Here is a 13073-nt window from a genome sequence, read left to right on the forward strand (position 1 = left end):
ACTAGACTCTGGGGTGGTCCCGGCGGATTGGAAATTAGCAAACGTGACACCGCTGTTTAACAAAGGAGGTAGGCAGAAAGCGGGTAATTATAGGGCAGTGAGCTTAACTTCGGTAGTAGGGAAGATGCTGGAATCCATCAAGGAAGAAATAGCGAGGCATTTGGATGGAAATTGTCCCATTGGGCAGATGCAGCATGGGTTCATAAAGGGCAGGTTGTGCCTAACTAATATAGTGGAATTTTTTGAGGACATTACCAGTGCGGTAGATAATGGGGAGCCAATGGGTGTGGTATATCTGGATTTCCAGAAAGCCTTTGACAAGGTGCCACACAAAAGGTTGCTGCATAAGATAAAGATGCATGGCATTAAGAGTAAAGTAGTAGCATGGATAGAGGATTGGTTAAATAATAGAAAGCAAAGAGTTGGGATTAAAGGGTGTTTCCCTGGTTGGCAATCAGTAGCTAGTGGTGTCCCTCAGGGATCAGTATTGGTCCCACAATTGTTCACAATTTACCGAGATGAGTTGGAGTTGGGGACCAAGGGCAATGTGTCCAGGTTTGCAGACGACACTAAGATGAGTGGTAAAGCAAAAAGTGCAGAGGATACTGTAAGTCTGCAGAGGGATTTGGATAGGTTAAGTGAATGGGCTAGGGTCTGGCAGATAGAATACAATGTTGACAAATGTGAGGTTATCCATTTTGGTAGGAATAACAGCAAAAAGGGATTATTATTTAAATGATAAAATATTAAAACTTGCTGCTGTGCAGAGGGACCTGGGTGTGCTCGTGCATGAGTCGCAAAAAGTTGGTTTACAGGTGCAACAGGTGATTAAGAAGGCAAATGAAATTTTGTCCTTCATTGCTAGAGGGATGGAGTTTAAGACTAGGGAGGTTATGCTGCAATTGTATAAGGCGTTAGTGAGGCCACACCTGGAGTATTGTGTTCAGTTTTGGTCTCCTTACTTGAGAAAGGACGTACTGACACTGGAGGGTGTGCAGAGGAGATTCACTAGGTTAATCCCAGAGCTGAAGGGGTTAGATTACGAGGAAAGGTTGAGTAGACTGGGACTATACTCGGTGGAATTTAGAAGGATGAGGGGGGATCTTATAGAAACATATAAAATTATGAAGGGAATAGATAGGATAGATGTGGGCAGGTTGTTTCCACTGGCGGGTGAAAGCAGAACTAGGGGGCATAGCCTCAAAATAAGGGGAAGTAGATTTAGGACTGAGTTTAGGAGGAACTTCTTCACCCAAAGGGTTGTGAATCTATGGAATTCCTTGCCCAGTGAAGCAGTAGAGGCTCCTTCATTAAATGTTTTTAAGATAAAGATAGATAGTTTTTTGAAGAATAAAGGGATTAAGGGTTATGGTGTTTGGACCGGAAAGTGGAGCTGAGTCCACAAAAGATCAGCCATGATCTCATTGAATGGCGGAGCAGGCTCGAGGGGCCAGATGGCCGACTCCTGCTCCTAGTTATTATGTTCTTTAAAGGAATCAGAATCGTCCGACACAAAAACAGGTTATTTGACCCAGAGTCTGTCCTCCTGCATTTTCCACGAGTCACTGTCGTATAGGGTCTGACACATATAGGGTTAACGTGGAACTGAGGTGGGTACTACCCACACACACTGACCACACTGAGGGGTCAGCTTAGTGTTGGACAGAGCCCTGCTCACAAGCAAGTGTGGAGAAAGCTCTTAGCTTGAACTCTTTACTCTTTATATGTACATACTTCTTGCCTTTGATAAATAAATAGTTAACCTACTTAAGACTACGAGATCTTCATTGAGATTGAGATTGACCAACGCTATCCAAAACCCTACAACTGCCATCTCGTCTATTCTTACTCTTTGGCTATTTGAATACTGAGAGGCTTAGACAGAGTGAACGTGGAGAGGATATTTCCACGAGTAAGAGGAACCAAAACCCGAGAGCGCAGCCTCAGACTGAAGGGACGATCCTTTAAAACAGAGATGAGGAGGAATTTCTTCAGCCAAAGGGTGCTGAATCTGTGGAACTCTTTGCCGCAGAAGGCTGTGGAGGCCAAATCACTGAGTGTCTTTAAGACAGAGATGGATAGGTTCTTCATTAATAAGGGGATCAGGGATATGGGGAGAAGGCAGGAGAATGGGGATGAGAAAAATGCCATGATTGAATGGCGGAGCAGACTCGATGGGCCGAGTGGCCTAATTCTGCTCCTATGTCTTATGGTCTTAATATTCAAGCCACTCTCTGGTGTGTCTGAACAGCAACAATGCCTCTTATTTGGCACTAAAGATAATTGGTGTAGGAAATGGAAACATTACACTGTGGCAGTGGTTAGCACCCTCTGATTTTAGTTTCTCTGCTGTTTGGCTTTTCACACCTTTTATTCCCTCTGGGGACTGCCATCAGCACTCTTTCCCCTTGGTTTCTGTGGCTATGACTCATCTTTCATTCCCTCACCCTACAATATAAATATCTCCCACTTTCTGTGCCTTTTAGCTTTGACAAAGGGTCATCCAGACTCAAAACATCAGCTCTTTTCTCTCCTTACAGATGCTGTCAGACCTGCTGAGATTTACCAGCATTTTCTGTTTTGGTTTCAGATTCCAGCATCCACAGTAATTTGCTTTTACCCTGTGGTTAGCACAGTTGCTTCACAGCGCCAGGGTCCCGGGTTTGATTCCCGCTTGGGTCACTGTCTGTGCGGAGTCTGCATGTTCTCCCCGTGTCTGTGTGGGTTTCCTCCGGGTGCTCCGGTTTCCTCCCACAAGTCCCGAAAGACGTGCTTGTTGGTGAGTTGGACATTCTGAATTCTCCCTCAGTGTACCCGAACAGGCGCCGGAATGTGGCGACTAGGGGCTTTTCACAGTAACTTCATTGTTGTGTTAATGTAAGCCTACTTGTGACAATAATAAAGATTATTATACACTAAGGTCTGCTTTTCTGAGCTTGGGGCTGAGTCACGTATTTGGACAGATCAATTCCACTGATTCAACACAAAACTAAACCGGTAGGTTTCTGCAATAGAACCTGCTTCAGAATTAACACAGACAAGGGGCGCGATTCACCGACCCCCCGCCGGGTCGGAGAATCGCCAGGGGCTGGCGTGAATCTCGCCCCTGCCGTGTCCCGAATTCTCCGCCACCAGAGAATCGGCGGGGGTGGGAATCGCGCCGCGCCGGTCTCCCCCTGGCGATACTCCGGCCCGCGATGGGCCGAAGTCCCGCTGCTGTCAACCCTCGCCTTAAACCACCTCTCTTACCGGCGGGGGCAGACGGCGCGGGCGGGGCTCCGGAGTCCTGGGGTGGGGGGCACAAGGCGATCTGGCCCCGGGGGGGTGACCCACGGTGGCCTGGTCCGCGATCGGGGCCCACCGATCGGCGGGCGGGCCTGTGCCGTGGGGGCACTCTTTTTCTTCCGCCTTCGCCATGGTCTCCACTATGGCGGAGGAGGAAGAGACCCCCTCCACTGCGCATGCGCGGGGATGCCGGGAGCGTCCGCTGACGCTCCCGCGCATGTGTCGCACGGCGAAGTCCTTTCGGCACCGGCTGGCGTATCGCCAAAGGCCTTTCCCGCCAGCCGGCGGGACGGAAATCACTCCGGCGCGGGCCTAGCCCCTCAAGGTGAGGGCTTAGCCCCTAAAGGTGCGGAGAATTCCGCACCTTTGGGGCGGCCCGACGCCGGAGTGGTTCCCGCCACTCCATCCCGCCGGATTCCCCCGCCCGCCAGGCAGGGGAGAATCCCGGCCAAGGTCACAATCCTCAGGGGGGTAAAATGTAAAAATAAGCGACATCACAAAAATCAAAACATCTGGAAGGAATTCTGCTAATTCTAAAAAACTTCATGAGGGACAGGCACCCCGAATAATCAACCTTTTCAGTGTAAAATATTATTTACCCACTGTCAATTATAAGATTCAACAAACCAGCACTGTGGAAATCAGAGAGGCCCATCTCCTCCCGTGGGGTAGGGCTGCCTCACAATCCCTGATCTACACACCTGCATTATTTGGCAGACGGAGGAGTTCGAGGACAGCTTTGCTCCTTTTGCTTAGCAGGACACCCAGCATCTTCACATCTCCCTGCTCCGCAGCCAGGTGTAGGACTGAGTTACTGTGGCAATCCAGGAGACCCACATCAGCTCCAGCTTGCAGCAATGCCTCCACCACCTCCACCTGCTTCGTGATCACTGCCAGGTGCAACGGAGTCTGAAAAGAAAACACTCCTGTGTTTGTGCACAGTTCAGAGAGACCCACTGTCAATACTAGAACAATTAAAGAGCGTTGGCGAGCACAGCTTCTTTGGATTAGATAATGGGAATCAGGTTGAAAAATCCCCACTTTCCCAAAATTCCTTAAATTCAGGTTCAGTCCCATCAGATTGGAAATTGACAAATATTACATGGCTTTTCAAGGAAGGAGACAGAAAAAGAGAGAGTGAGAGAGAGAGAAAATAATGAACTACAGTCCAGTTAGCCTAAAAGCAGTCACTGGGAGACATTCCTTCTTCAGGAAGTCTGAGCAATATTACTTAGAAAAGCAGAGTATGATTAGGGCAAGTTAACATAGTTTTGTTAAAGGGAAGTCCTGTTTGACAAATTAATTGGAGTTTTTTTAGAGAATGTAACTAGTTAGGTAGATAAAGGGAACCAGTAGATGGAGTATACCCGGATTTCCAAAAGGCTTTCAATAAGGTGCCACATAATAGGCAAGATAAGGACTCATGGAATTAGGGGTAATATATTAGTACAGATCAAGAATTGGTTAAGGGCATGGAAGCAAAGAGTGGACAGAAACGGAGCATTTTCAAACTGGCAGGCAGTGAATCGTAGAGTGTCACAGCGATCAGTGCTGGGGCCTCAATTATTTACATATTCATGACTTAGGCGAAGAGAGAGAGAGGCTAATGTATCAAGTTTGCTGACACTACAAAGTGAGGGTGGGAAGGTAAACTGGGGAAGACAGAGATAGAAAGATTAAGTGAATGAGCAAAAAGATGGCAGATGGAGTATAAATGTCCCCCGTGTTTTAAATTCCCAGCCATGAGAAACAATCTCTCAGCACCCTATCCATTACAAACAGAGTCAGGAGAATGTATAATGGGGAATAAGGAAATGGCAGAAAAACTAAATAAATACTTTGTCTGTTTTCACAAAACAAAATGGAAAATACAAAGAACCTCCCAGAAATACTGGAGAATCGGGACGAGTGTAAATGAGGAACTGCAAGTTATTATTTGTAAAAAAAGTTCAGAGAAATTAATGGAATTTGAAGTAAATGCTCCACGTCCCAGAGTGTTGAAAGAGGTGGCTGTAGAGGTAGTAGATGGCATTGGTGATGGCCTTTCAAAATTCTATAAACTCTGGAATGGTTCCTGCAGATTGGAGGGTGGCAATTGTAACCCCACTATTTAAGAAAGGAGGGAGAAAGAAAATGGGGAACAACAGACCTGTTATATCCTGATATCAATCGTGGGAAAATGCTAGAATCCATAATAAAGGATGTGGTAACAGGACACTTTATGAAGTGATGGCAGGATTGGGCACAGTCACCATGGATTTGTGAAAGGGAAATCCTATTTTAAAAATCTGTTGGGTTTTATTTTGAGGCTGTAACTAGCAGAATAAGTAAGGCAGAACCAGTGGATGTGGTATATATAAATTTTCCAAACATTTGATAAGGGCCCACACAATAGATTAGTAAACAAAATTGCAGCAAATGTTGTCCCCTTGTTCAAGAAGGGGAGTAGAAACAACCCCGGTAACTATAGACCAGTGAGCCTTACTTCTGTTGTGGGCAAAGTCTTGGAAAGGTTTATAAGAGATAGGATGTACAATCATCTGTAAAGGAATAATTTGATTAGAGATAGTCAACACGGTTTTGTGAAGGGTAGGTCGTGCCTCACAAACCTTATTGAGTTCTATGAGAAGGTGACCAAACAAGTGGAAAGCAGTTGATGTGGTGTATATGGATTTCAGTAAAGCATTTGATAAGGTTCCCCACAGTAGGCTACTGCAGAAAATATGGAGGCATGGGATTCAGGGTGATTTAGCAGTTTGGATCAGAAATTGGCTAGCTGGAAGAAGACAAAGGGTGGTGGTTGATGGGAAATGTTCAGACTGGAGTCCAGTTACTAGTGGTGTACCACAAGGATCTGTTTTTGGGCCACTGCTGTTTATCATTTTTATAAATGACCTGGAGGAGGGCATACAAGGATGGGTGAGTAAATTGCAGATGACACTAAAGTCGGTGGAGTTGTGGACAGTGCGGAAGGATGTTACAAGTTACAGAGGGACACTCTGCAGCGTTGGACTGAGAGGTGGCAAATGGAGTTTAATGCAGAAAAGTGTGAGGTGATTCATTTTGGAAGGACTAACAGGAAGACAGAATACTGGGCTAATGGTAAGATTCTTGGCAGTGTGGACGATCAGAGAGATCTCGGTGTCCATGTACATAGATCCCTGAAAGTTGCCACCCAGGTTGAGAGGGTTGATAAGATGGCGTACGGTGTGTTAGCTTTTATTGGTAGAGGGATTGAGTTTCGGAGCCATGAGGTCATGTTGCAGCTGTACAAAACTCTGGTGCGGCTGCATTTGGAGCATTGCGTGCAATTCTGGTCGCCGCATTATAGGAAGGATGTGGAAGCATTGGAAAGGGTGCAGAGGAGATTTACCAGAATGTTGCCTGGTATGGAGGGAAGATCTTATGAGGGAAGGCTGAGGGACTTAAGGCTGTTTTTGTTAGAGAGAAGAAGGTTAAGAGGTGACTTAATTGAGGCATACAAGATGATCAGAGGATTAGATAGGGTGGACAGTGAGAACCATTTTCCTCGGATGGTGATGTCTAGCACGAGGGGATATAGCTTTAAATTGAGGGGAGATAGATATAGGACAGATGTCAGAGGTAGTTCTTTACTCAGAGAGTAGTAAGGGCGTGGAATGCCCTGCCTGCAACAGTAGTGGACTCGCCAACACTAAGGGCATTAAAATGGTCATTGGATAGACGTATGTACGATAAGGGAATAGTGTAGATGGGCTTTAGAGTGGTTTCACAGGTCGGCGCAACATCGAGGGCCGAAGGGCCTGTACTGCGCTGTAATGATCTGTGTTCCATTTTCAAATGGGACTTCGGGGATATGGATTGAGAACTGGTTAATGGACAGAAAACACACGAGAAGGAATAAAAATCAGGTTGGCAGGCTGTGCCTAGTGGGATATTGCCCCAGCTGTTCACAATCAATAGCAATGATTTGGATGTGGGGATTAATTGTAATATTAATAATAATTATTTCCAAGATTGCAGATGACACAAAGAAACGTGGAAGTGCGAGAAGCAGAATGCAAAGAGATTTCAAGGGAATTTGGAGAGGCGAAGACAGTGGGTAAAAATTTCAGGGATGGAATGTGGAGAAATGTGAGGTTATCCATTTTGAAGGAGGACAGAAAGAGTATTTCTCAAATAGTGAGACGCTGCGGTGTGTTGAATTTCTAAAGCACTCGGGTGTCCTTGTTCATAGGTCTCGGAAAGCTGACATACAGGTACAGCAAGCAGTTAAGGAGGCAAATGGTATGTTGGCCTTTATTACAAGAAGATTTGAGTATAGGTGTAAAGATATCTTATTGCAAATCCAGGATACAATAACTCAGAAAACAATCCAGGGGTCAGGAGTTCAAATCTCAACAAGGTTCAGAATGAAAGTGAGTTCAATAAATTGAGTAACTTGTGGTTAGCAACAGGGACACGCTGAGGCAGCGCGGCGGCACAGTGGTTAGCACTGCTGCCTCACAGCGCCAGGGTCCCGGGTTCAATTCCAGCCTCGGGTGACTGTGTGTGTGGAGTTTGAACTTTCTCCCCGTGTCTGCGTGGGTTTCCTCCGGGTGCTCCGGTTTCCTCCCACAGTCCAAAGATGTGCAGGTTAGGTGGGGTTATGGGGATAGAGTGTGGCAGTGGGCCTGGATGAGGTGCTCTTTCAGAGGCTCGGTGCAGACCCGATGGGCCGAATGGCCCTCTCCTGCGCTGTGGGATTTGGATTAAAGCTGCTGGATTCTTCCAAAAACCCAACTGGGTTACTAATTACTTCAAGGTGTGATTGGCCAGTTTACCCAATCTGGTTAAAACTATCTGCCACAATGCCCTTTAGAGTAACTAGAGAGGGGAATAAACTCTGACACTTATCTCAAAAGCAAATAAACTCCAAAGGTTCCTGAATGAGTGTTCAGGTAAAATAAAACCATTAGACAATTCCAGCTGCATTCTGGTTTTACAAATATGAAAATAGAGCACGAGGGGAAGGAAACACTAAAAACTTTGTATAAAATGTTGTTTTGTTAAGACGATATAAAGGACTTTAAAGACTAAGAGCTCAAAGTGTGGATAATGCCAGTGATGGGAAATGAAAAGTGAAACTTGTCTTCTTGGAAGAGACAAAGTCAGCGATTTCAAATTCCAACCAGGAGGAAATATTTTGTACGAATTTCTTAGCACAGGGAATGACTGAGGTAGAGACCATTGCACCTTTTCAAGAAAATTTGGATAAATATGTGAATCAGAGACTATGGTCAGAGACAGTGGCAGTGGAATTAGTTTGGGGATTGATACAGGGATATGGGGAGAGAAAACGGGATTAGTTTGGGATTGATACAGGGCTATGGGGAGAGAGTGGGGCAGTGGGATTAGTTTGGGATTGATACAGGGCTACGGGGAGAAAGTGGGGCAGTGGGATTAGTTTGGGATTGATACAGGGATATGGGGAGAGAAAACGGGATTAGTTTGGGATTGATACAGGGCTATGGGGAGAGAGTGGGGCAGTGGGATTAGTTTGGGATTGATACAGGGCTACGGGGAGAAAGTGGGGCAGTGGGATTAGTTTGGGATTGATACAGGACTATGGGGAGAGAGTGGGGCAGTGGGATTAGTTTGGGATTGATACAGGGCTATGGGGAGAGAGTAGAGCAGTGGGATTAGTTTGGGATTGATACAGGGCTATGGGGAGAGAGTGGGGCAGTGGGATTAGTTTGGGATTGATAAAGGGCTATGGGGAGAGAGTGGGGCAGCGGGATTAGTTTGGGGATTGATACAGGGCTATGGAGAGAGAGTGGAGCAGTGGGATTAGTTTGGGGATTGATACAGGGCTATGGGGAGAAAGTGGGGCAGTGGGATTAGTTTGGGATTGATACAGGGCTATGGGGAGAGAGCGGGACGGTGGGATAGTTTAGGGATTGATACAGGGCTATGGGGAGAGAGTGGGGCAGTGGGATTAGTTTGGGGATTGATACAGGGCTATGGGGAGAGTGTGGGGCAGTGGGATTATGTTTGGGATTGATACAGGGCTATGGGGGAGGGGGGGCAGTGAGATTAGTTTGGGATTGATACAGGGCTATGGGGAGAGAGCGGGGCAGTGGGATTATTTTGAGATTGATACAGGGCTATGGGGAGAGAGTGGGATTAGTTTGAGGATTGATACAGGGCTATGGGGAGAGAGTGGGGCAGTGGGATTAGTTTGGGGATTGATACAGGGCTATGGGGAGAGTGTGGGGCAGTGGGATTATGTTTGGGATTGATACAGGGCTATGGGGGAGGGGGGGCAGTGAGATTAGTTTGGGATTGATACAGGGCTATGGGGAGAGAGCGGGGCAGTGGGATTATTTTGAGATTGATACAGGGCTATGGGGAGAGAGTGGGATTAGTTTGGGGATTGATACAGGGCTATGGGGAGAGAGCGGGGCAGTGGGATTATTTTGAGATTGATACAGGGCTATGGGGAGAGAGTGGGATTAGTTTGGGGATTGATACAGGGCTATGGGGAGAGAGTGGGGCAGTGGGATTAGTTTGGGGATTGATACAGGGCTATGGGGAGAGAGTGGGGCAGTGGGATTAGTTTGGGGATTGATACAGGGCTATGGGGAGAGAGCGGGGCAGTGGGATTAGTTTGAGATTGATACAGGGCTATTGGGGGGGGGGGGGGGGGGGGGAAGAGTGTAACCAGATAGAACAATGTCATCCAACCAGATTCACCAATGTCTACAATTGTCGGTTGAAGCCTTAAATGAAGCAGCTGATTGAATTCCCGGAGCTGCAATATCTCCCTCAATCCCGAACTGCAATATCTCCCTCAATCCGGAACTGTAATATCTCCCTCAATCCCGAACTGTAATATCTCCTCCTCAAACCCGAACTGTAATATCTCCCTCAATCCCGAACTGCAATATCTCCCTCAATCCCGAACTGCAATATCTTCCTCAATCCGGAACTGTAATATCTCCCTCAATCCCGAACTGCAATATCTTCCTCAATCCGGAACTGTAATATCGCACTCAATCCCGAACTGTAATATCTCCCTCAATCCGGAACTGCAATATCTCCCTCAATCCGGAACTGCAATATCTCCCTCAATCCGGAACTGCAATATCTCCCTCAATCCCGAACTGCAATATCTCCCTCAATCCTGAACTGTAATATCTCCCTCAATCCCGAACTGCAATATCTCCCTCAATCCCGAACTGTAATATCTCCCTCAATCCCGAATTGTAATATCTCCCTCAATCCGGAGCTGCAATATCTCCCTCAATCCGGAACTGCAATATCTCCCTCAATCCCGAACTGTAATATCTCCCTCAATCCCAAACTGTAATATCTCTCTCAGTCCCGAACTGTAATATCTCCCTCAATCCCGAACTGCAATATCTTCCTCAATCCGGAACTGTAATATCGCCCTCAATCCTGAACTGTAATATCTCCCTCAATCCAGAACTGCAATATCTCCCTCAATCCGGAACTGCAATATCTCCCTCAATCCCGAACTGTAATATCTCACTAAATCCGGAACTGTAATATCGCCCTCTACCCCGAACTGCAATATCTCCCTCAATCCCGAACTGTAATATCTCCTCCTCAAACCCGAACTGTAATATCTCCCTCAATCCCGAACTGTAATATCTCCCTCAATCCCAAACTGTAATATCTCTCTCAATCCTGAACTGTAATATCTCGCTCAATTCCCAACTGTAATATATCCCTCAATCCCAAACTGTAATATCTCCCTCAATCCCGAACTGTAATATCTCTCTCAATTCCGAACTGTAATATATCCCTCAATCCCAAACTGTAATATCTCTCTCAATCCCGAACTGTAATATCTCCCTCAATCCCAAACTGTAATATCTCTCTCAATCCCGAACTGTAATATCTCCCTCAATTCGGAACTGCAATATCTCCCTCAGTCCGGAACTGTAATATCTACCTCAATCCCGAACTGTAATATCTCTCTCAATTCCGAACTGTAATATATCCCTCAATCCCAAACTGTAATATCTCTCTCAATCCCGAACTGTAATATCTCCCTCAATCCCAAACTGTAATATCTCTCTCAATCCCAAACTGTAATATCTCCCTCAATTCGGAACTGCAATATCTCCCTCAGTCCGGAACTGTAATATCTCCCTCAATCCAGAACTGCAATATCTCCCTCAATCCCAAACTGCAATATCTCCCTCAATCCCGAACTGCAATACCTCCCTCAATCCCGAACTGCAATACCTCCCTCAATCCCGAACTGCAATATCTCCCTCAATCCCAAACTGTAATATCTCTCTCAATCCCGAACTGCAATATCTCTCTCAGTCCCGAACTGTAATATCTTCCTCAATCCGGAACTGTAATATCGCCCTCAATCCGGAACTGCAATATCTCCCTCAATCCCGAACTGTAATATCTTCCTCAATCCGGAACTGTAATATCGCCCTCAATCCGGAACTGCAATATCTCCCTCAATCCCGAACTGTAATATCTCTCTCAATCCCAAACTGTAATATCTCTCTCAATCCCGAACTGCAATATCTCCCTCAATCCCGAACTGCAATATCTCCCTCAATCCGGAACTGTAATATCTCTCTCAATCCCGAACTGTAATATCTCCCTCAATCCGGAGCTGCAATATCTCCCTCAATCCGGAACTGTAATATCTCCCTCATACCCGAACTGTAATATCTCCCTCAATCCCGAGCTGCAATATCTCCCTCAATCCTGAGCTGCAATATCTCCCTCAATCCCGAGCACTCCGGTTGTACATATACAATTAGACATATATCAGTGAAGCTCTCCTAGCTTGACAATGAATAAACCGTACCTGATAAAGATCGTTCCTCATGTTGATGGCGCCTTTCTCAGGAAGGCTAATGATAACTTGTAAAAGGTGTTTAGCAACGCCAGGTTGGAGATGAATAATTGCGAGATGTAAAGCTCTGTCATTCAGGACAAAAACACAGAGGAAACTGTTCAGTTTGGCACTCTTCATAGTTTCAACATTTTGGCAGCATAAGTCCGTACTCCTCGGCAATACAGAGAAATAATTTATCTCTTTGGGTACCTCAGTTTTAAGGCTCAGTTGTACTTGTCTTTTCTCAATCTCTTTTTGAATTGTTTGAGAAATTTTGATTTTAAAAATACGGTCCTGAATTTTACAATACGTAAGGAGAAATGTCTTCACCCAACAAGTTGTGAATGTTTGACATTCTCTACTCCAGCAGGTTGTGAACACGCCCTTGCTGCATGTACTTAAGGCAGGGATAGGCTGATTTTTGGTGTCTTAGGGAGTCGAGGGATATGGGGAGTGGATGTGCAAAAACATCATGATCATATTGAATGGCGGGCATGTTCGGTGGGTTGAATGGTCGACTTCTGCTCCTTTCATCATTTCTCCTTCTATTCCACTTGACTGCACGTTCTCCCCGTGTCTGCGTGGGTTTCCTCCGGGTGCTCCGGTTTCCTCCCACAGTTCAAAGATGTGCAGGTTAGGTAGAATGCCCATGCTAAACTGCCACTAGTGTCTAAACAAATGTTGGGTGGGGTTACTGGGATAGGGTGGAGGTGTGGTCTTTAGTAGGTTGCTCTTTCCAAGGGCCTGTGCAGACTCGATGGGCCGAATTGAACTTGAGGCTGTTTTCGTTAGAGAGAAGAAGGTTAAGAGGTGACTTAATTGAGGCATACAAGATGATCAGGGGATTGGATAGGGTGGACAGTGAGAGCCTTTTTCCTCGGATGGTGATGTCTAGCACGAGGGGACATAGCTTTAAATTGAGGGGAGATAGATA

The 13073-nt window shown here is 46.1% G+C and overlaps 1 protein-coding gene across 2 annotated transcripts in view; it reads right to left on the minus strand.

Moving 5' to 3' along the window:
• LOC140408253 (nuclear factor NF-kappa-B p105 subunit-like) overlaps positions 1–13073 on the minus strand; it is a 128654-nt gene that overhangs the window by 18952 nt on the left and 96629 nt on the right. For both annotated transcript variants that reach the window (XM_072495207.1, XM_072495208.1), the window contains 2 exons: positions 12110–12224; positions 3987–4194 (listed from right to left, as the gene is read on the minus strand). In XM_072495207.1, the coding sequence (XP_072351308.1) occupies positions 3987–4194; positions 12110–12224 (323 nt within the window). The remainder of the gene's footprint in view (positions 1–3986; positions 4195–12109; positions 12225–13073) is intronic.

This window comes from Scyliorhinus torazame, chromosome 3 (assembly GCF_047496885.1).
Source record: "Scyliorhinus torazame isolate Kashiwa2021f chromosome 3, sScyTor2.1, whole genome shotgun sequence".
Lineage (NCBI taxonomy): Eukaryota > Metazoa > Chordata > Chondrichthyes > Carcharhiniformes > Scyliorhinidae > Scyliorhinus > Scyliorhinus torazame.